Genomic DNA, 24,895 nt, shown 5'->3' on the forward strand with positions numbered 1-24,895 from the left:
AGTGGATTACACCAGCAATGTTAGGTTATTGAACATAACTGAAATTGAAGTAGACGCGAGGTTTATTTCCAATGGCGGATTTACAGATGAACGCTCAGATGGAACAGATCCATGGAGAAATTCGAGATCATTTCCGTGCCCTAGCGTATGCTTTTTTTATATTTCATTCATTGATTTGTTTTATGAATTAGAATCAATCAATCAATCAATCATACCTAGTAAAATCCCTCCGACAGCAAAGCTATAAGTAGGGTCTGGGAGGGTGGGATGTAGGCACAGTACCTCTATCCAAAGGAATAAAGAGGTGGCTTCCAGAGAGACCCTCGGCTCTAGGTACATGTGTATGAAGCAAAATAAAGGAAATCAAAGTTTAACAGTTATATAAAAACTACTACTGATTATAATAATATTAATAATAAGATCACAGTTTAACAGCTATATAAAAGCTAATAATAATTATAATAATAATAATAATAATAATAATATATGTAAGGGAAATACCATTATGGTATGTGACCTAAATAAGTTAAGTCTAAGTCCTAAGGTATTCACTTCTCTCTAAAAATCCTTAACTTTAATTCTACTTCTCCACGAATTCCTATCCTCAACCATGTCCTCGGAGAGGTTTAGGTCTATCAAATCATGCCTAATCCTCTCATCCCAAGTCAATTTCGGTCGTCCTCTACCCCTCCTCCCCTCTATAGTAATGTTTTCTACGGATCTAACAGGATTCGTCGTCTGTCTTCTCTTTACATGTCCAAACCATCTCAATCTCCACTCTCTTATCTTGTCTGCTATGTTCGCCACCCCTAATCTCTCGCGAAACACAACGTTTCTTATTCGGTCTAGCCTTGTGTGCCCACACATCCAACGTAGCATTCTCATTTCTGCTACCTCCATCTTCCGCACTTGTGCCTTCTTGATGGCCCAACAATCTGTTCCATATAGCATTGCAGGTCTAACTGCCACCCTATAGAATTTTCCCTTTAGTTTAGTCGGGAAACTCTTGTCGCACAATATACCTGTGGCTGCTTTCCATCTACACCATCCTACCTGAACTCGGTGGGTCACATCACTGTCTAATTCCCCATCGCTCTGTACAAATGATCCTAAATACTCGAACTTCGTTACCTGCGGGACCACCTGACCTTCAATTGTGATCTGTGCGTCTTCATTGTCGTTTATCCCACCAAAATCACAGTGGAGGTACTCCGTCTTAGATCGGCTAATCTTTAAACCTTTGTCTCTAAGGTTGTTCGCCACTCCTCAAGCCTCATGTTTAGATCTTGTTTTTTCTCAGCAAGTAACACAATATCGTCTGCGAACATCATGCACCACGGGAGAGTCCCCTGAATCGACTTTGACAACTCATCCAAGACTACTGCAAAAAGAAACGGGCTCAACGCTGACCCCTGGTGAAGACCTACCTCTACAGGAAATAAATCAATATCCCCCACTGGCGCACGGACACTTGTTTCACTCCTGGTATACATATCCATAATTATCTCTATGTATTTCCTGGGCACTCTTCTACCCTCCAAGCACTTCCAGAGCACCTGTCGTGGCACACTGTCGTAGGCCTTTTCTAGGTCAATAAACACCATATGTAGATCGCGCTTCTTCTCCTTATACTTTACCATTAATCTTCTTATAAGGTGTATTGCCTCTGTGGTGGAACGGCCCGGCATGAAGCCAAATTGGTTGACCGTAACCTGAGTTTCTCGTCTAAGTCTACCCTCAATCACTCTTTCCCATAGCTTCATAGTATGACTTAGTAGTTTGATTCCTCGGTAGTTACCACAACATTGGGCGGTAGAGATTCCTCGGTAGTTACCTCAATCACTCTTTCCCTATACTTTTATGAATTAGAATGTTGAACTCAATTTCAATTTCAGGCTGTGAAATTAGGGCTTTCGAATTACCAGATTGTTTTCACCTTATATGATGTTAACTGATCTTAGTGAACAAAGCTTAGAAACATAACTGATTTGGGTTTAAAAGTTATAACTACCTTTTTATATAAAGTCTGATGTTTTCTAAAAGCTAGGTATAAGTGAAGAACATCAGTACAACACTTTCTTTCAACTTCAGTATAACATACATATATAAGATAAATAATAATTGGTTACGAAGAGTTACAATTTCTATACGGTATCTTCTTCCACTCTTAGTTTGCTGAAAGGATTGATGAACAAGTCGAGTGTAGAAAGATTAGTTCTTTGATTAACATGTTCAAATGTATAATTCATAAGCATAGTGGCGATGGATGCTAAACTTTTACGAGGTTTATTAAGTGTTCATAACCAACTGTTCTTCAGTTTGAAGAAAAGAAAAGAAAGGATAGTAAATTTCGATTGTGTTCTTAATTTGGAAAGAAAGGCTTTCGCGTTCTTAGGCTGAAAATAATAGAGAGAAATTTCCCAATTTCACAATAATAACTGTAGTATGTGAAGTACGTTAGTTTAGGTCGAGTGGCTTGGTCATTAATAAGTAATAAATTCCTTGTTATTTTTTCTTTGAAATCTTTTCATATCATTCAGTTTTACCATTTAGTTATTTACTTATTTCCTTCTCTTTTCGAAAAAACCGAAATTACTTGTAATGCATGTATGGTCGTTAGTGTGGCTTTATAGAAACTGCTAGAACATATAAGATGCTTCTATTTTTGGCAGGTTCAGCTTAAAATTTATAACTCAAAAGATGACCTAATATAACCAAATCGCACTTCTTAAAACAAAGCGCGATTGATGGATATTTTGGTTCCATACAATTTATGATAAATGCAAAATTAAGTTAGAACTGGAAGATGCTGTAAGTTTTGAAACGATTACAACTAGGTTCCAGAATTAGGGATTTGGATCCTACAGTTTGGTAAAAGCCGGTTTTTTAGAATGGGCTGTTCATAGGCTCCATAACCTCGTCACATTAAAAGTTACGTGTAGTACAAGTTCGAACACACCTCCATTATCCCGTTTTTCCATTAACATTCTACTAGCTAATTCTATTAAACGCTACAAGCAAGCTCTAGATAGCTTATTTAAGCCTTTAGGAATACCTTAAATTATTATGCTATGTCCACTTGCATGTTCTATTACGTAAGATGAATCTTAGTATACATGAACTTCATGCAATAGAACTTTATTTTCTTGACTTTGAGGTTATTTATGTGGTCAAGCTGCCAATCTTAATTTTGTTTTAAAGAGAGCATTTATATGATAGAGAAGTAATCCTTTTACTCTAAACTTTACTCAATACCATGCTCGTCTTTGTTTGAATACTAGTCAGATGCCCGCACGATGTAGCGGGAAACAACACTTAAAAGGTTGTTGGCGAGCCAAGCCTAGCTCGAGTCGAACATCATACCGAGCCGACTCAGCTCTGCTCGAAATTAAAGATAAAATCTTAAACTCGAGTTCGCCTTGATTATTTTGATATTTATATGATTTGAGTACTTATAATCATATTTTTGTAAAACATATCAAAAGATAATAATATTTATATAAACATGAGGGGGCAAAGTTGTAACTAACCCTTAAAATAATAAATTTAGTGTAAGTTGAGGTACTATACTTGTAATTAATTTTACTTGTAAAACTAACTTGTACATTCTTGCATATATCCATGCATTAATGACTTGTACAATTTAAACCGATTATCTGTTTTTAAAAGAAATTATATTGACACGTCAATAAAAATATGCTCGTTAAATGGGTATGTTAAGATTTAGTTTTAATCATGTTTTTGTAAAAGATATAACAAGAAAACCAAAAAGAATAAAGTTGGAGTAAAAATTGGTTAACCATGAGGGATGAAAGTTGTAATTATTTTCTTAAATTAACAAAATTTGATTAAAGTTGAGGTACCAAACTTGTAATATATTTGTTGAATTCAAATGAACGTGTGTTGTGTGTTGATTGTGTTTAAAAGACCATTTTGTCCTTTATTACACTTGCACTTTATGCCTTACAAATTGTAAATCCCTTAAAAAAGGTGTCTTAATTTACCCTTGTTTGGTGTATTATATATAGTAAAGATAAAGATATTATTATAATAAAGGAAATACGGCGTTCTGATGGTTGTTATTAAATTTCTTTTTGCAATTTAGAAATGGGTTTCAGAAACTGGACAAAGTTAAAGACACCACCAGGCAAAGTAAACAGTTGGAGGAACTTACTGGAAGGATGCGAGAATGCAAAAGGTAATAAACAGGTTTCTTCTTTATATAGTTCATATGCAAGAATTTAATTTTTTTCTCAATGCTGCAAGTATCTATTTTCATATGTCGTCTGTAGAAATTCTGTTGTTAAAACTTAAAATAATTATAACAATAATTATTATAAAATGACATCCTGCTGAATTTGTTTTTCATTAGGTTGATTAAAGAGTTTGACCGTGAAATCAAAGATGAAGAAGGCAGAAATCCTCCAGATGTCAGCAAGAAACTTAATGATGAGAAACAATCAATGGTAAAATTTGTTAGATTGTTATTTTTTTTATTGTTATTCACATTGTCTTTGGTGTGCTTGCAGATCAAGGAGCTGAATTCATATGTGGCGTTAAGAAAGACGTAAGCCCGTTTTGCGATTTGATTTTTTTTACGATTTTATCACCCAAAATGCTCTTTCCACATATTTACCTTTTTCTATAATATTTATGGTTTTCTTTTAAAATCCAGATATCAAAGCACTCTTGGAAATAAAAGAGTTGAACTTTTTGACATGGGGGCAGGTGCTAGTGAACCTATGGCTGATGACAATACTCGGGTTGCATCTGGTGAGATCAGACTATGACCCTTTAAAATTTTATGATGCCATCTTCTTTTAAGAACTTTAGCTTTAGTAATTTAACAAGATTTTATGATAGAAACCGAAAATCTAAATTACCGGAACTAAGATAAATAGCCACATTCGAGATAGGTTTGATCTCCAATTACAAGGATTAAAACCCAAATTTTATAACATAAACATAGACATCCTCCAATAAACAATGAATGTGTTATAAATACTAATCCTAACTAACGGTTATTGAACATAACGGCTCCACCACTCCTACATTTGTGAATTATTTTGGTTAACTAGAATTAAGTGGGACTTTTAATAACTGGGTTCGTATCATTTTTTCTATTACACGTGCCACAAAATCGAAATGACCCGTTGTAAAAAAAATTAAGCATTTATTGGGTATTAGTTTGTTCGTTAGTGATTTGGATGGTTGTTATGTAGAAATGACAAATCAGGAGCTTATTCAAGCTGGCAACCAGACAATGGACGAGACTGATCAGGCCATTGAGCGGTCTAAACAGGTGTGACATGACCATACGTTTATATTTTTATTTAAATAATCGGTTGATGGCGTCGTTATCACTTTTACTTATAACATATATATGTATAGGTGGTTCATCAAACAGTTGAAATGGGAACCCAAACTGCTGCTAAGCTGAAAGGCCAAGTAAGCAAATGCAAAATCCAGTTAATCTCACTTTTTTGTTATATAGTTATTTATGCTAATTAAAATATTTATTTATTTATTTATTTGTTAGACCGACCAAATGGGTCGTATTGTCAACGAACTGGACACCATTCAATTCTCTATCAAAAAGGCATCTCAGCTCGTGAAAGAAATAGGACGCCAGGTGGCGACAGATAAATGCATCATGGCTTTTCTTTTTCTTATCGTTATTGGCGTTATTGCTATTATCGTCGTGAAGGTATGTTGTAATCCATATAAAACCGGACACGTGTATTTTTTAACTATTAAAATGCAGTTTCTAACACGTGTTTGATGATTAGATTGTGAATCCCCACAACAAAGACATTAGAGACATACCAGGGTTAGCTCCTCCAGCTCCAGCTGCAAGGAGGTTATTGTATGTGACATCCGGAGATCATTTTTGAAGATCCGTTGGAGAAGATGAAATTGTTTGAATTATGATGAATCATATGACATGTCATGTTTGCCGAATGTATTCTTTCTTTTTATGAGATGTGCATATCCTACTTTATAAGTTTCTCTTTTATGTAAATTGGTTGATTCGTTTGGTTTTATTTCCATTATCAAGCATTGTATCGCGTACAACGCTTTAAAATATTATGATTTCCGTTGAATGCATGCTTATTATGATGTTTCTAGAGCAAACCAAAAAACAAACAATACCATAAAAATAGAAACAAATAGTGGAGTGAAGCAAATTGTTTTCTTCCACAAAATTTTAAACCTAAGGTACATGAACATCCCTACATGTATGGAAAACAATACTATTTTTCAACTATCTGGTATAAGATGAATGATTATGCATCTCTGCTGCTAAGTTGTGACCGCCCGATATGAGAAAGCCTTGAAGACGCCATAAGCGGTACCTCTTCGTCTACCACATTCATATCTGACATGGAGCTAACCTTCCCACTACTGGTATCATTATCATCAATGTTATCGGGTGCATACAAATTAGATGATTTCTTCTCAGCTCTCCAATCCTAACCATAATGTTCATATTACACATTTGGTTAACCAAAGACGTTTTAAAAACGAGCTCAATGTTTTAGCAAAGCTAACCTTATTCATCCGTTCCGGGAGGCTGTCGGTAGGAAGTTGAGACGCTTTAACATCTTTCACCTTTATGTAGTTGTACATTACTACACCACAAAGTGCTGCATACAAAAAAACAACTCTAAATCAGTATCGGTCAACATCAAAAAAGTCAAAATATAGTCAATACCTATGGCATAACCGATAATATTCAGCCCGGTGATGGCGGATTCGGGAAATATTACAGTTGAAAGAGCTATGAGTATCCAATCTTTCAACACACCCGCAACCCGAATGGTAACCGCTCCGGTTCTACCAATGACTAGAAAAATTGAGAAGTTTAATGCTAGAGCACAAACTGCATTCGAGAAGAAAATCCAGAAATTAAACTGAATTTGTGAAACTTCCATTCCCGCCTTCTCCAAGAAATACCAAGGCACAAACAGAAATGCAAAACTGAAAAAAAAAAGTAGCAGACACGTTAAAAAGTCATAACAGAAAACAGATTATATATGAAATAGAATATACCTGCATGGAGCTATGTAATATAAGCTTGTGATTGGATTTAGGGTTAAACCCTTCTTTTGCAGGAGGACTTGAGTTAGTACAAGTCTTAAAGCTTCTGCAAAGATGCCCGTGCACTGATAAAGTGTGCCAACCACGTTAAAATGGATTTCACCGTACGATGAGATAACAACCCCAACGCTGACTAGCAACATGTTTAAGAATACATCCCACCTCAGCTTGTCGGTACCACATAGGACAGCCATGATAAGTGTTGCTACCGGCACTGCATCATAGTACTTTTCACTAGTTAGTTATTGTCTGAAGAGTTAACAACAATATGTTTAAAGCAAGGTCAGTTTTACTTACTTAAGGCTTTTAGCATCTGAATGAAGGCCACTGATATGTGCAAATAAGCAGTGTTGCCAAACCTTCAAAAGTAAACATTAAATAGCAACCCACATATTCAAAAAATTAAATGAATCAAATGAAATGCAAATGGCTGATAATTCTTAGTTCATACCACAGACTTGATGCAAAGAAGGCACTGATGGGAATTACACAAGTTGCATATCTTGAAATGGCATAAAAGAAGAAAATTAGTGGCGGGATAAGAAGAATATAAGTAAAATAATATTATTTTTTGAAGTTGAATGTCTTACATTTCAAATGTCATTTTAACAGGAGCAACGACCTGCAGCACCATAGGGAAAGAAAACAAGTCATAAACTTATATAATAATATAGAGTTGAATTATGAATTAGGTGAAACTATACAAAAGTTAACAAAAACGATACCTTGAAAACACGAACAAGAAGGAAAGAAACAGCTCCGGAAAAGCCCATGTGTATCATAGTAAGTGTGATAGGGAAGGGAAAATTGAAGTACTTTGGAGAGAGAACCCACTGCAAATAAATAAAAAGATTGTAGGTATGATGGGCCATTATACGAATTATGAGTAACGGATGACATTAACAATTTAGACAAAAGGTGCATACTAGTTATTACCTTGTTGTACAGAATAACTCCAGATGACAGCAAAATGTAGATGAATAAGTACAAGTAGGTCAAAAAAAGTGACTTGTTAATCACTTTCATGGCAGCTATCAGTTCCAGATCACAATTATACAATCAGATTCTCTCCCCAAACTGATGATAAATATTCGGTTTCTCCTGACAAGATAGTTAATCCAGTTATCTAAAGCGGAGAGGGAACTTCACCTTCTGAACCATACGAAACCATAAGCGAAAGCCTCCTGCAAACAATACAGCCAAAGACACTTAGATTCAGAAGAAAACAATGTAAACAGGCCTTGCATAGGTGGACTTATTTATACATATCACAAACAGTACTTTGTGATAACAGATAATGAAATTAAGTCAGTCATGATTCAAGATAAATTTCAAAGCTTTATGCAGGGCAATATATTAAGTCAAATCTATAAATGTAAGCATAAATAGTTACAGGAAGCTCACTACAGAGAATTACTCCTGACTTTTATACTAAGTCTGCCTAGAGTATCAGTTTATCGTGTGCTATCTCCTACATTTAGCATCACTGCAGTCTACTTAAGAGGCAATATATACAATTTGGATAACTGAAAGTATGCAACATAAATATAACTTGTGGAAGCACATTGCCATCTGGTCTCATTACTTCATAGATGTTCCCCATGGAAGTAATCCAGAGTTCAAAAACTCTGTCATAGTATAAACATTCATTTTAATGACCCGTAAAATGGCTTACAGTTTTAGTACCACAATTAGTGTATGCACCGCCTTAGTCACTGACTTACTGTTTTAATATCTATGAGCTCAACAAAAGCTATATATTTACTCCGACCAAAGCCAACCACTTACTTGTCCAACTTCGATTTGGTATACCAATAATAAATCAGTGGCGGATCTAGAAGAAAAGTTCAGAGCGGGGTATCCTAATATTTGCTCAGGGGTATCCAAATACATAAAACTTAGAAGAAAAAAAAACATTTTGCACTAATTTTATCCCGAGCACCCCTTAGATCCGCCCTGCCAACACATTTAAATGAATGAAATAGGCAAATAATATGTGTGTTTTACTTGCTGCCATGCTATTGAATGTTCACAAGCCCCAATAATAAATTTGAAATTTGCCCTAATTAGAGTAAATCAAAGTTGTTATAGAGTAGTCTTCCTAATTCAAACATTGCAGGCATACATAGATCTACAGAAGTTATATTTTGCCCTAGCTTTCCATAATAACAATTACAGCAATACTAATAAACCTTTGAAATGATTAGAAAACCTAATAATATTGGACATGTAAAACCCTACATTGAGCTAAAAACACAAGCATTGTGGTTGGTAATTGGTAATCAAAGTTGAATCGAATCGGATTAAGAAACAGATCTGGTGATGTAATTAGTGTAAAGAAGTAGTAGTTATTATACCTTTGAATTGAAGATCGATTGAGTGTTTGTTTGTTTGTATGTAGCAGATCGCCAACTGAACAACTGATGAATGAATATTATTATTATTATTAATACAGAGAGAGTGATGAGATGTAGATTGTAGAGAGAGAAACACACGAAGACAAGTTTCTTTCTTTCTTTCTTTCTTTCTTTCGACTAATGTTATGTAATGACCAAATAAATATTCATGCTTTCCCCACCTATCCATTCCAACCCCTTAACCCTCTTGTACTTTATGCATCACTTGTTGTACCTTATGGGAGCCATTGTGTTGAAAAAACGTCTTGACATAAATTGTCACGTAGATGAAAAACGTCAACACGTTAAATAAAATTTATAAAATATATGTTTAATGGTGATTGGTGGAACGTGGGATTAAAGAGGGACAACGCCCTTGAAATTAGATGTGTAGGGGTACTTGGCGGGGTAATATTTTTAAATGATGTTTTGATTATTTATGAACATATAATATGAAAGTAAAAAAAATAATACTAGAAAATTTATTGAAAGTTGAGTGACTTAATTGAGAGAAAACTAAAAGTTGAGTAACCAAATTGAGACAAAAAAAAAAGTTTGGGTGACTCAATTAGAAATTTGGAATAAACTTGAAATTTGCTTACTATTATGTAATCTTGCTATTGATAGGATCTTATGAAGGTATGGCGTAGGCAAACCTTACATCTATCCATGAGAACAGAGATAATGCTTCCAAATTCATGTGATTACCGTTATTAGATATTTATCTTAAAGTGCACATTATTATTAAAGTATGGGTTGAGTCCTGTGATGGGATCCGTCATTCGGCAAACTATTGCTGACATGGTGACACGATAAAATTCTGATTTTGCCACAGCTGAAACTAATACAATAGCTCCACTAAATTTGTGGAGACGTATACTAACATTAAAAAGTATTTGTATTTCATTCTGAAACCTTTATTTTATTGTAAACTAAACAACCATATGAGTTGAAAAAAGAGAGCGTTCGAGGCACGTTTTGTAGCATATCCTGACCTAGTACAATTATAAAGCTCAGTAAGCTGACTATACATGCATTCACAAAAACAGTATCTCTATTCTTCATTATCAGTCCTTGAATGTAAATAATTAATGCGGGAGTCAGGATCAAATGGGTCCGCCCCATTTGGTTTGGTTAGTCAAAAGTGAATTGGATTCAAATCTACTGAAATGTTCATCTAGTTTTAATATAACTATATAAGCTTAAACCAAGAACCGAAACCATGGTAGAGATGACGGTGAAACCCGAACCTGATGAAAAAACCCGACACAATTGGGACGAACAATACTCGGCCTGTATGGGTTTGGGGTTAGTTTTAAATTTTTTCGTATATTTGAGACGAGTTTGAGATTTATTATATACCCGATAATATTGACCCACCTACCTTATTATATACCCGATCCGACATAACTATTTCTATATATTTATTTTGGATATGATGTTTTTAATGCTATACTTGTATAAGTGTACTCTTGTATATTTTTTTTGTCGTTGTAGGAAAATAGTTTAAAGAAATGAGGGTGGTTACAGACAAATGGAACTTTTTTGATAGTAACTGGCATGTTATTTTTTTGGTTGAATTGTTTTTCGTTTTGTGGAATTTTTATATTGTTGAATCTTGTTTATGGAAATTAGTTGAGACATTTTATGATAATCATTGTTTGTATTTTGATTAGTTATATTTTGTCAAAACCCGATAAGGTTTTGCACCCGGTATACTCGACGAATATTTTGTCAAATCCCAATAGAAAACCCAAAACTCAATGGGTATCCCTGAAACATGATAGGTAATTACCCGATACATACCCGACGGGTTGGGAACATACTTAATACTTTAATAATTGTTCTGAAATTGAGAATATCTAAAAATATCCCATACCTGACCTATTGCTATCCCTAAAGCATTATAAGAATTTAGTTTTCTTTGGTTTTAGTTTAACCTATAAATTAGGCAACAATACTTGTTAACATTTCTGAAAGAAAATGTCACGACGAAGGTTTAGCCAAAGCGATTTTTTAATAATCTAAATCATGACCAGCTCATAAAAACTCACACTTACAACTTGACCAATGACGTTATAGCTTTCATAATCAAGAACAATCTACCTATTTTAATAAAGTAAAAATAATTGTAGACATATGTCGGTTTGTAGTTAATCCTTACAATTTTTTCCCTCAAAAACTAATATATGTCATAAATCAATAATTATTCACTTTCCTTTTACACTACATTTATATTATATATACTACATGGTTAAACTATTCACTTCTTTAAATTTTATTTATATTATATCTACACACTTTTATAAAAATAAATATTTATATACTATACTACTATATATTGTAAGAATATATTTCACAACATACTTGGTGAAATCTAAAAATCAACAACAAACGGTGTGTGTTAAATATTGAAAAACAAAATATAATTTTAAATGTTATCATCAATATATTATGTTATGTATATTGTTGAAGATTGTAAATAAATAAAAAAAACTCTAATGTGTTTTCAATTTACGATGTAATTTTATAATCATTAACTTATAAATATTTGCTTAAAAGTTGATTTATTTTTTTTAAAATAAATCTATTTATCTATTAGTTTTTTTGTACATTGTCGTATAAATTTTAGTAAACTATACATACATGTGTTAAATTGTAAGGATAATATATACTAATCACTTTCAAATATAATAAAGTTCATCATATTCAGTTTCTTGGGTTTTTTTATCAAGGGTTGCTTCGGGTTTTTTGTGAAACTTATATCTGATTGTTACGGCTTAAAAGTCGATAAATAGATCATTTGGTACAAATTAACTACATTTGGCTTAAATTTGTTATGAGTAAAAAAGTGGTTATCTAAATATTTTTAAAATTTGAGAATGCAAATAGATTTATTGTCAAACTTGTTACGGGTTCAAAGTTTTGACTTAAAATGTATTTCAAATAAGAGTTAGAATTTTAAATGTGATTGTGTTTCGAATTTATTTTAAGGACATTTTGGAAATAGTCAAAAGATTCTGGATTTTACACATTGAGTATTTTTCCCATAACTATTATAATTTAAGAAAAAAATGAAAAACACTTCCGACATGCCACATCTGGGTCATCATTGACTTTTCCTTGAATAGTGATCAGATTGTTGTATGTGAAACATCACGTACAAAATTATGCTCAGGTGAAGCAAAACATTAAAAAAATTGGACGGGTTAACATGTTATTTTTTTGTCAATTGATAAAGTCAAGTAGCCCCTCAAACTTATCAAAATCTTTTTAATGGTGTAGCTCAAAACTATTATTATATGAGAAGTATTTTTCGAAATTGGTTCATAACCAAATTTCTTTTAATTATACATATATGCTACTAAGAATAATTTTTCAATAGACAGAGTATTCTTGGGTATGTTTTGCACGTGCACTATTTTTTTTATCAAGTTTATTTAAAAAAATATATCATTTCGTGATATAAATAAAATCAATTTATGTATAATGATACAAACATAGTCTAATACATTTTTCTATATACATTATGTATTGTTTTAATTGTAACTTAATTATTTAGATCATATGTGTATTACACGAGCTCTGAAACTAGTTTCATATATTGTAACTAAGATGTAATTATGTCTTCGGTCTTCCTCAAGTTGCTTGTCAAGATCGTGATACCATTAAATTACAAACATATTGGCTTACAAATCATGTTACGTTATCATAGTAGACAAAGTTACTTATCTGAGAGAGATTCTATTTAACAACTAAAATAAAATTTAAAATTGTTAGTGGGTAAGTCATAAGTATACTGATAGGAGTGTTCAAGAAATCCGAAATCCGAACTGAAACCGAAACCCAAATAAACCGATCCGAATTCTTAAACGGATATTCAGATCAGATCAATCCGAATATCCGAATAACTAATTCGGATTCGGATATGGAATTTTAAAAAATTCGGATTGTTCGGATTATTCGAATATCCGTTTAATCCGAATAAAAAACATGTTTTTAGTGATATTTTCCGGTCTGGTATATTAATTAGACTATTATTTTAAGTTTAAACTTTTAATTTGTGTTATGAGTAATTCGTATTTTCCGGTTTTATGTTTATTGTGATTCTAAACTATTAAATGTTATGAACAAAAAAATAGGAAATTTTTTTAGGCTTAATTCGGATTATTCGGATAATTTCGGATATTATCCGAATCCGATCCGAATTAAATTCGGATAGATTTGGGTCGGATAGGAATATTCCTAATTCGGATCGGATCGGATTTTGGATAGGGTCCAAAAATTCTCAAATCCGAATAACCCGAACCGAATAACTCGAATAATCCGTTATCCGATCCAATAAACACCCCTTAAGTATACATTATTACGACCAATACGTGTCATCTAAAACTGGTAAACCCAAATTGCCTAGGCTTCATCTTCAATATCATAGAACATTCTATGATATAGGGTTCACATGCATTATAATATAGTCATCAAAAGAATCCTATAAAACTTAAAACAAACTTTTACTTATAAATAAAGTTTTGGAATCAATTATATCCAGCTATAATAACATTTAGGACGTGGCTCAATGGTAGAGCACTTACTTTATTAGTGAGAGGTAGGGGGTTCAAACCTCACTATCGCCAATTTATATGGGAGATATGAGGGATGACCTTGGCTTGCCAGGGTTCGAGTCCTGATCTCACCCGGTTTTACCGGCTCCTCGTTGTCGTGCCATTAGGCGGGCATGGGGGTCGGGTTTTATCCGGTGAATCCCTCAATAGGGTGGACTGCTAGGGGCTTCGTCCGTCCATAATAGTAGCCGGCTCGGGCTACCTTTGGCCAATGGGGGCCGCGTACGAAGTACCCGGCGTTACTTAGTTGGTCGTTCAAAAAAAATAATAATAATAATATTTAAAAAAATGTAAAGAAACACTATATTGTCGTTTATAATGAATGCAACCAAAATTATCCAAATTGGTAAAGAGATAACTTTCTCCTACAAATCATTTTAAAAATAAAATTATTAAACGAAAAGTTGAAAATCTTGGGGATATATCGTATCGAGAAAAGTTAACGTGTAAATGAAATTAACGTACCAAACGTGATATATAATTACATAATTACTCTACCTGTATATATAATTACTTTACTTGATTATCACATTTAACATGTTAATTTTATTTGTGTTTGATCCAAACCCCATCATATATGTACAACACCAAATAACTATATTGTTTCTTGTGTTATTTAAAATATCACAAGTGGGGTAGGGAAATTATAAAAATTACACTAATCTCTTTCTTATTTTTATAATAACAATATTTAATAGGAAGTTATTTTTCTAAAAAGTTTAAGGGGGAGAGGCATTTATGGGTACTACACATACATTGCCCAATCTTGCCCTGTCTGCCCTCAATTACTCACAAACCGCAAAATTATTTGAAACACATACCCACAAATACCCTAGAACTTTTTGTTTGTTTTTTTAGTTATCTAATTACATTAAATGCCAAAAATGAATAAGTTTTATATGCAAACATTTGTCATGAAATGAAGTCATACACCCTACCCACATGGGATGACGATGATGTTGTCATGTGCTTAGGAAGCCATGCATCCTACCCCCCTCTCTAAGAAGTCATCATTGAATGTCGTATGTTCAAGTGATGACCAAAATGAGAAGGACAATGAGAGAAGAAACATGTTAATTCTCAATTAGTTTTAAACGTTTTGTAAGTCCCAAATTTGGATCTACACAATATGATATCAAGTAAACACGATGTTTGTGCAAAATCCAAACACCGTGGTAATTCAAGAACAATATAAATGAATAATAAGAACATGATGAACCTCAATGCACACATTTATTAATACCAAACGTCGGGTACATAAGTTCTTTGCAAATCTACTTTTCTCTCTACAGTTTTGATGGCTATTAAAGTGCTCCACTACTGCTTACCTAACTAATGACTAAACATTAACTATATATAGGCTTACCATATAAAAGGCCCAAAGGCCTAGCCCAACTAAGCCTAACCAAAATCCATAGGGATTTTGGTATTACGCCATCACAGCCATAATGCAATTCTTCAACTCATTTTCGTTTATTTCACTTTAGACTTGATCATGTGTTTTGATATGCGTCAGTCTAACCAATTTATGACCCAACAATCTCCCCCTTAGATTGATGCTTTCAAACCTTCAGAATCTTTACTTGAACATGATCAACAACTTCAACATCTGCATCCAATACTCTACCATCTCCCCCTTATTAACAGCATTATCCAATTTGAATCTCAGACACTTCATATGCTTCCATTGCAAGGAATCAGTCTTGAAAGAATAATCAACTTTGATAGAAAGATCAACCAAAATATTTTTAAAAACAATTAAATAAAACAAAATAAGACACATATTTTTGTAATTTTTATTCTTCTGATTTTTTTATGATTTTCTTGAAAAGACTTAAAATGAGATCATACAAGCTAAACCAACTATAACACATAAACCGATATCAGATTTTATGGGCTGAGAACAAAAGCCTGATCCAGTTTAAAACGATTTTTTAACGCATTTGTTTCGACAAGAGTAAACTTGATGTAAAATTAAAACGAATAAATAAAATATAATAAAAATAATAAAACAAAGACAAAAATAAATCAAAACAAAGTAATTTAACCGCCCGACCTTGTAATTTTAACAAATTTTGGGATCAAATCTTTGTTTCGATAAGCGAGCAAACTTTTATGAAAAGATCCGAACATGGAATCATATTGATTAAGATGCTTTCACAATAATTCATTTTCAGCATTATTATGACATAGAGAGACATGTTGATAGTAGGTATTAAGACACTTAGTATGATTTTCATTGCGTCAGTGATATGAAATAGGTTCAATTAGGCATAAATCTTATATAGACATCACTTATGGACCTATGATGCCTCCTATCTCTTCTCAAAGCCTATTTGGCTTTCCCCAGATCACCCCAATTTGACTCTAACCCCCTAGTGTTTGATCAAAAGATTTTCTCTATACAAACAAAATTTTAAGCTTTAAAGTTGAACGTTGGACTTACAAGCCATCCGGACTTACATGCATTACATTCAGGGTGTTTAGGACTTATTTGAATTCCCACCCTTGTAGTTCTAGTTTGACCCTTTAAGCTTTTGAAATAAGATTTTTTTTAATAACACAATATTATATAACAACCTTTTTATTTAACTTAGAAACATAATATTTTTGGTGATCAAGACACTAACGGGCTCGTATATGATTGGGTAATCTGGAGATATGCACATTTCTTCAAAATTACTCCCCACAGTTAGTTTAGCAGATTTAGTTTATATCACTTCAACTTTTATGGATCATGGAAAGCAACCATGCAAATCAATGACTGTTCCTAAAGTCTTTTAAGCTTAGTAACTTCACGCGTTAGGCACACATAATCAATTTTACTATCATTTTCCAAAGGTTGGATCAGTTTTCATTTTAAAATATTGGAAGCTTCTAAACAAGCTCTTAACTGAATAATCATATCACTTCCCAATATAGTTACGAAAGACAATTTTAAACTCAGTCGCCCCAGTCACTTTTAGCTCTCAGGTAAATGGATATCCCGTGTGTCTGTATATAGAAAACATGACCAAACACATATATAGATACATGTCCCTCAAACTTAGAGTACCCGACATAATTTTAAATGAAAGAAATTAAAACCAAAAACATGCCACAATCGCCCTAGTTGCTTTCAGTCTTTAGGTGAATGGCTATCCTGTATGTCTACAAGTAGATGACAAGTTCAAACATATACAAGTATACGCCCTTCAAACTTGAGTAACCTACGTAATTTTAAGCGAAAGTGTAAAAAAAATTTTTGAGTTAAGTGCCATTTTAGTACTTGTGGTTTGGCCAACTACGCAACTTTAGTACTGATGTACATATAAATATACATCTTTTCGGCATCAAATAATCTCTAAAAACTGCAATTTCTTTTTATTAACATAGCATAAAAGACTACTTATCATAATAAAACATAATTTCAGGTGAAACCAAGCCCTAAACAAAGAAACAAGCGAAAAGACGAAGAAAAATAGAAGAAAACGAAGAAACATGCCCCCATGCCTCAAGAAACATACCCCCATGCTTCTAACATAAGAAAAGACAAAATCTGGAAGCAAAAGCACGGGGCCGTGCTTATCACGCACGGAGCCGTGGACGAGTATACTGGAAAAGACAAAAAGAATTGAGCACATGTCACTAAAAAACACGGGGCTGTGCCTACCAACCACGGGGCCGTTGTCACCTCACACAAAAGACAAAACAAATCTGGCACATGTCATAAAGATACACGAGGCCGTGCTCATCATGCACGGGGCCGTACCTCACCATCCAGATTGCCTATAAATAGTGGCTCATGTTGCATTCATTAAGTGTGCCTTGAAAAGAGTTCTATCCGGTTTTCACTTATAAAAACACACACTAACACTCACATAGAAGACTTAGTGAAGAGTTTGAAGGCTTGGAGGTCATCACCATCAACCATCATCAACATCATTAGGAAGGAAGATTCATCTACATTTGGTTAGATTATTCCAAGTTTAATCATGTATATGTTATCATCATTCATCTTAATGTTTATCATCATGCTCATTATGAGCTAAACTCCTTTTACCACCTAAAATCTATGAAGAAGCTTTGTTTTACTTGATAATTATATAAAACATGTGGTGTAGTCTAGTAAAGTACATGGTTATATTACAATTATCTTTTGATGAGAAATGTTTCACCATCTTAAATCACTAATTCAAAGTTGGTGGTTGCCAATTCTATTGGCAATCGTTCATGATCGATTTATGTTCTTGAAAGATAGAAATACTTTGATACATTATCGAAACACATGTGAGAACCGAGCCCCGGTGCGGAAGCGTGAATAGTCGGTATTAACGATGGAGCTCGGATCCGGGTTAGGATCGTAACACGTATTCACTCTTGAACGATAATAATGGACGGATGTGGAGAGTTCGTTTTGATTAACAATAATCAATAAAGTAGGATGAACAATTGCATGTAATCGAAACACAATAGATAGATGTAGTAGTATGATTTCATTAACCGAATGATGTCATGAAGAACACTCATACATACATTCATACATACAAAGGAACGGCACCCGGGGAGAGCTCTTCCCCGGGGGCAAACTCTCCTAATACAATAATAAATCTCACAATGCACACATGACCTAAATAAATGACCTAAATCATCTATTTATACTAGTCTTGTGCCTTGGTCTTCACTCCACCGCCACTTGGATAAGACCAAAGGAATAAAACATAATATAATATTTCACCTGTCAAATGCTTCAATTTCTCGTTATAATATCTTGTCATATTTCTTTAATTTCTTATTATAAACAAGTGACAATTCGATGCGTCGGTCTAAAATATAATACCCAACAATCTCCCCCTTAGACCGATGCCATCGAATCACTTTTACGATCACCTCATAACTCGATGTCTTTCTCTAGAAATTCTCCCCCTCACAATAAGCGTCTCCCATTTTTCATTTCAAATCATCTTCTCTTTATCTCTTTCGGATATAGTTGTATAGGCATAAGATCGAGGATTCAAACTTTAATGATCAACTACGAGTTAATCCAAAACCGCAAAAGGAAATAAACTCAAAAATTTTCCTTAAAGTGAGTCTTTCACTTGATTCGACCAAAATATGCAATGAAATTCCATATAATTTTTCTCCCCCAATTTCGTTGCAATGCCATAAATGAATGTGTCTTTAAATCAAGTGCGGGTGAACATCTTCAATTCAAACAATCTTGACCATCCCTGTCAAGAATTGTTGATAAATATTCAAAATAAACACATTAAAAGATACCTTTTGTGGTTGAAAGTTGACATTTGACATGGTCAACTCTTGAAATGATCCGGATAAATCAACCATCTTGTTCTTGTAAGCACCTTGCTGAAGTTGTGAAAATTTCGTTGAATTTTGCCCAATTTTTTGCTCTAAAAACTTCCAAAATACCCCCTGTTGACCCGACAGTCAACGACTGAGTTGACCAAAAAAAAGTCACTTCCATACAGTCAGTCAAACTTGGGCAAACATTTTTCATTAAGAACACATGGTCAAAAAGTCAACGGATAAGCGAGTATACATTCATTTCTTCATCTTGGCCCGTTTGACTTTGAAAGTCAACTAGACATTCTCTCGAGCAAAGGACATGCTCGTGAATATGCCTTAACTTTTTTCTTTACAAACCTTAACAAGACATGCTCGAGACAAAGATTGTGTGCTCGAGAGTAATTATTGATTATGTGCTTGGGTTAAAGTGTGCTCGGATAATCAATACATAACTTTTCTCTTGTACCAACAACAAAATGACCTTGACGTCCCCGCGAATCAGCATCAACACTTGGCAAAACAGTGCAGCAACAATAGGCAACAAATTCAGCAGAATACTCAGCTCGTTAACATCAATTTTTAACAACAATTTCAGCGAGAAAACAGCTTGTTTCAGCACTTAAACTGCTAGTTTCAACAATTTCAGCGCGTTTAAACAGCAAACATAAGCAAAATCAGCACATTTTGGTTCATTTTAGCAATTTTCAGCACTTAAACAGTGCGTTTCAGCACGTTTTGATAGCAGTTCAGCCACAAACAACACGTATATCAGCAAGCATAATCAGCATATTTCAGCAACTAATAAGCAATTTTAGTGCGTTTCAGCTCGTTTAATAGCTATTCAGCACGTTAAACAGCTCGTTTAAGCACAAATCAACGCGTTTTCAGCAACGAATCAACAGTTTCAGCGTGTTTTCAACCCGTTTCAGCAGCAAAATCAGCTCGTTTAACATTAGTTCAGCACTTTTTCGGACGTTTTAACAGCATTAATCAGCAACAAAATTACCAAACTATCCCTTTTGCAACTGTTGTTAACTGTTCGATGATGAAATTTGCAGCAACAACTGCACCATATCAGCAACATTGTAGTTAAAACATATTGCAGCAGCAATTACCATTTGAAACTACACAATCAGCCCGCACACACCGCATAGACCACATTGTACCACTACAGAAATTACGAAGCGTGCCAGCCGACTTTGTACAGCAGCATTTACATTCTGTATCAATCTCTTTATAGCTATAAAAAAAGACTAAAATGCCCCCTTCTGTAGCGGTTTGGGTAATAAAAAAAACAGCAAAGTAGTTAAAATTCGTTAACTACCCGTGAACAACAATCTCAATCAGCAACTATCTTTGATCACTTATCATTTGTTCGTGAATAAGAAGCTCAAACGCACACATTAAATCTGCCGAACCCCGGTGCGGAAGCGTGAATATAGTCGGTATTAATCAACGGTGTGGAGCTTGGATCTAGGGTTAGGATCGAATCTCACTCATATATACTCTTGAAAGATGTTTGGACGGATGAGGTGTATTGGGAGAGAGCCTGATTTGATTAACAATCAACAATAAAGTAGGATGAACAGTTGTAATCAAAACACAAAAGATAGAAATGGTAGTATAAAATATTAGCCGAATGATTCTCATTAAGATGAAACACTCATACATACATTCATACATACAATCGATTAAGAAATATCAGCCGCCACCAGGAGAGCTCATCCTGGAGGCGGAGACTCTCTCAAAGGGATAAAACCCTAATTCTCACACAGACACAATACAGTCACTCATACTAGACAAATGAATAAAAACATCTATTTATACTAGTCTAGCATGACTTGGTCTTCAAGCCATCCACCCATGGTTGAGACCAAATAATATATTTTTCACCCACAAATTAATTCGATGCGTCGGTCTAAAACATAGCTTCCAACAATTTCCCCCTTAGACCGATGCCATCGAATTTCTTCCATGATCACCTCATAACTCGTTGTCTTTTGTTGAAATTCTCCCCCCCCCCATGTTAAGCTTCTCCCATTGTTCATTTCGAATTATCACTCTTATACCACTTTTGGATATAGTTGTATGGGCATATGAACGAGGCTTTGAACTTCAATGATCAATTTCAAGTAACAAGGTTATCACAAAAAGAAATAAACTCAATGTGATCATCAAATAATCTTCAATTATTAACTTGAGTCTTTTACTTGATTTGAAGCATGCCATTTGCAATGAAATTCAAAGATTTTTACTCCCCCAATTTTGTTGCAATTGTCTTTAATGAATGTGTCTTCAAATCAAGTGTGGGTGAAACAATCTTGATCATCCTCATCAAGATTGTAAAAATCTCAGATAAACATATTCAAAAGTTGGTTGACACTTAATGTGATTAAATCCTTAAGCTTGGTCAACACTTGTTCTTGTAAAGCTCTTGATGAAGTCGTGAAATTGGATGAGGTTTGAATTCCATAAGCTTGTTGATGATTGGAGAAAAATTACCAAAATACCCCTGGTATATATCTTCCGTAGAGAACAGCTTGGTCAAACGGTCAACGGCACCAAAAATCTCAAAAGTTTTTTCAAAACTTTGAAATGTTTCACAAACTCTGTTTCCTAGCACATAGTGTGCTTGGGATCACTTTCCTAGCACAAACTGTGCTTGGCAGCACTTCCCTAGCACAAAGTGTACCCGGAAGCAGTTTCCTAGCACAAAGTGTACTCGGAAGCAAAAACACTTGTGATTTTTCAATTTTTTGCACTAGCACAAAGTGTACTAGGAAGCTCTTTCCTAGCACAAAGTGTACCCGGAAAGCAAAACACTTGTGATTTTTCATTTTTTTTTACTATCACAAAGTGTACTCGGAAGCTCTTTCCTAGCACAAAGTGTACCCGGAAAGCAAAACACTTGTGATTTTTCAATTTTTCACTAGCACAAAGTGTGTCCGGAAGCAAAAGTGTGCTCGGAAACAAAAGTGTGCTCGGATTACTTAGAGCTTTTTCATTTTCACCCAAACATGCTCGGAAGCAAAAGTATGCTCGGGAGCAAGGGTGTGCTCGACACAAACTTGAGTTTTCTCTTCACAAGCATAATTGTTCAAGACAAAACAAAGTATGCTCGAAAAAGAGTCTGCTCGAATAAATAACAAAGTGTTCTCGAGACTTAAAGAAGATAGTTTTCTTGAGAAGACAAAGGATATGCTCTGGGTTTCACAAAGTGTGCTCGATATAAGATGTGCTCGAAAAGACCTGTGCTTGAGCCAAACAAAGATGTGCTTGGGCAAAACATCTCCTGTGCTAGAAGCAACACTTAGTCATTTTCCATACTCGAGTTCAGTCTTATATGATCATAGTATGCTCGAGACACCAAAACTTCATTTCCGTATAATCAGTTACTGATTTGCCCTTGCAGAATCTGCTTGAATATTCACATTGCATTTGCTGCAACAAACCAAAATTATATTGCCTCTAGTACATGTTCATTTCTGACTTGTACATTCTCCATACCAGTTTGTACCAGTGGCAATGTTTGTCTACCAAATCATGTACAGTTCGAGCAGCACAAATAACATAAACAACAACGAGCACACATAAACCCTAATTTTCAGATATGGAACAGGTCTCATAATCTGAAATTAATCATTGTAGCAATATCCACGCTATCTCGAAATCAAAGAAACCTATCTTCATATCATAATCAATCTTTTCAGATCTGGAAATCATCAAATGAACAGTGTTGCCCCAAAACGAGCCAAATAACACTGTTACATCAGATCTGGACCGTTCTGACCAAATATACATGAAATTGATGTTGGATCTCCAAACGAGTCATCAACCCAAACATCAATCCATATACTTTTCTCCAAATCATCAAATAATTTCAAAACCCCTAAAAATAATTTCAACGAACTTCATCGTTTAACGTTCATGGTGGATTCAAGAGCGAAATGAATCTGTTCAGTGGTTAGTCTGAACGATTCGGTAACCCCGCTCTGATACCAATTGACAGGTCTGAGCCCCAGTGCGGAAGCGTGAATAATCGGTATTAAACAACGGTGTGGAGCTCGGATCTAGGGTTAGGATCGAATCTCACTCATATTCACTCTTGAAAGATGTTTGGACGGATGAGGTGTATTGGGAGAGAGCTTGATTTGATTAACAATCAACAATAAAGTAGGATGAACAATTGTAATCAAAACACAAAAGATAAAAATGGTAGTATGAAGTATTAGCCGAATGATTCTCATTAAGATGAAACACTCATACATACAATCGATTAAGAAATATCAGCCGCCACCAGGAGAGCTCATCCTGGAGGCGGAGGCTCTCTCAAAGAGATAAAACCCTAATTCTCACACAGACACAATACAGTCACTCATACTACACAAATAAATAAAAACATCTATTTATACTAGTCTAGCATGACTTGGTCTTCAAGCCATCCACCCTTGGTTGAGACCAAATAATATATTTTTCACCTACAAATTAATTCGATGCGTCGGTCTAAAACATAGGTTCCAACAACACGGATCCTTATATTTTACTTAGAAACGATGAGATATAAGTTATGATGTATTTCTCTAAGTCTTGGTAATCCGAAAATGGCTTTGCCTAGGATATCATGCTAGTTATAGAAATCATATGTTAATGGAATGTGTAATTATAACCTGCATAAATCAACCAAGGGGAGGTTGTGTGAGTTAACTACAACCACCCGAAGTTGTTAGAATTGGTATTTGAGAAATCGAAGTCAATCCTAATCTTTCTACTTTACGAAACTACTTGCCAACTTAAATTGACATCATTGAGATGGAATGACATTAGGAAATGATGGACTTTAAAATGGGCATGTTATCTCCTTAGTGCCAAAGATGCTCACTTAAGGTTTAAGGAGCTATCTATCATATATTGCTACGGCAAGTTTACCACATGTTTAAATATTAATTATCAATGCTAAAATGGAGTGGATTCTTGATCTTAGATGGTAACCTTCGCATAATTGAACAACTCGTTTAGAATCTCTTGTCTTGGTTACCTATATATTATATACAAGTATTTATATTTTATAAAAAGTTCAAAAATTAACCCCAAAATGATTAAAACCTCCGATTAAAGTAAAACAACGATTTACTATTAGAAACATTTATGTCCACGGATCGATACTTGGTTCTTACCAATACTATTCTACATATACGATAGGTACACTTGCCTATTTTGTGTGTGTTTAGTCTTTGTAGAAATCACTTTTATAAATTTAAAACACGATCTTGTGCAAAAGCAAATCATTCCATCCCATCATATTTTATACCACACGCACGCACGCACATCAAAGTTTTTTGGCGCCGTTGCCGGAGACACGGTACGTTTCTAAGAACGATCCAAGTTTTAATTTAATCATTGTTCATAATTGTACAAATTTTTAACTTTTATTTTATTTTATCTTATTTTATTACATTTTTGCTAAATATTAAAATATATAATTTTACGGCT

General features: G+C 34.2%; 2 protein-coding genes across 2 annotated transcripts; one reads left to right on the forward strand and one right to left on the reverse strand.

Annotated features, from left to right (window-relative positions):
• Positions 1-6,114, forward strand: LOC143587032 (putative plant SNARE 13). Its single transcript, XM_077068431.1, has 9 exons — positions 1-145; positions 4,106-4,198; positions 4,373-4,466; positions 4,530-4,567; positions 4,676-4,773; positions 5,223-5,302; positions 5,392-5,448; positions 5,540-5,707; positions 5,790-6,114. The coding sequence occupies exons 1-9, from the start codon at positions 72-74 to the stop codon at positions 5,892-5,894; spliced, it is 807 nt and encodes a 268-aa protein (XP_076924546.1). The 5' UTR covers positions 1-71; the 3' UTR covers positions 5,895-6,114.
• Positions 6,115-6,132: 18 nt separating this feature from the next.
• LOC143587031 (putative sugar phosphate/phosphate translocator At3g17430) lies at positions 6,133-9,610 on the reverse strand. The gene is made up of 10 exons (XM_077068430.1): positions 9,459-9,610; positions 8,038-8,285; positions 7,827-7,934; positions 7,692-7,723; positions 7,553-7,603; positions 7,399-7,460; positions 7,054-7,315; positions 6,716-6,981; positions 6,553-6,647; positions 6,133-6,473 (listed from the first exon to the last, which is right to left on the reverse strand). The coding sequence occupies exons 2-10, from the start codon at positions 8,125-8,127 to the stop codon at positions 6,288-6,290; spliced, it is 1,152 nt and encodes a 383-aa protein (XP_076924545.1). The 5' UTR covers positions 8,128-8,285; positions 9,459-9,610; the 3' UTR covers positions 6,133-6,287.
• Positions 9,611-24,895: the final 15,285 nt, after the last annotated feature.

This window comes from Bidens hawaiensis, unplaced genomic scaffold (genome assembly GCF_021521415.1).
Source record: "Bidens hawaiensis isolate Kalapana, Puna unplaced genomic scaffold, B.hawaiensis_p1.1 tig00035103_1, whole genome shotgun sequence".
Lineage (NCBI taxonomy): Eukaryota > Viridiplantae > Streptophyta > Magnoliopsida > Asterales > Asteraceae > Bidens > Bidens hawaiensis.

What these genes read in the sequence shown, in the direction of transcription:
- LOC143587032 (XM_077068431.1), top strand. Translation starts at nt 72, where the DNA reads ATGGCGGATTTACAGATGAACGCTCAGATGGAACAGATCCATGGAGAA. An exon ending in GATCATTTCCGTGCCCTAGC is followed by an intron (nt 146 to 4,105) that starts GTATGCTTTTTT and finishes TTTGCAATTTAG; the next exon opens with AAATGGGTTTCAGAAACTGG. An exon ending in AGGATGCGAGAATGCAAAAG is followed by an intron (nt 4,199 to 4,372) that starts GTAATAAACAGG and finishes GTTTTTCATTAG; the next exon opens with GTTGATTAAAGAGTTTGACC.
- LOC143587031 (XM_077068430.1), bottom strand. Translation starts at nt 8,127, where the DNA reads ATGAAAGTGATTAACAAGTCACTTTTTTTGACCTACTTGTACTTATTC. An exon ending in GAGTTATTCTGTACAACAAG is followed by an intron (nt 7,935 to 8,037) that starts GTAATAACTAGT and finishes ATTTATTTGCAG; the next exon opens with TGGGTTCTCTCTCCAAAGTA. An exon ending in TATTATCGGTTATGCCATAG is followed by an intron (nt 6,648 to 6,715) that starts GTATTGACTATA and finishes TTTTGTATGCAG; the next exon opens with CACTTTGTGGTGTAGTAATG.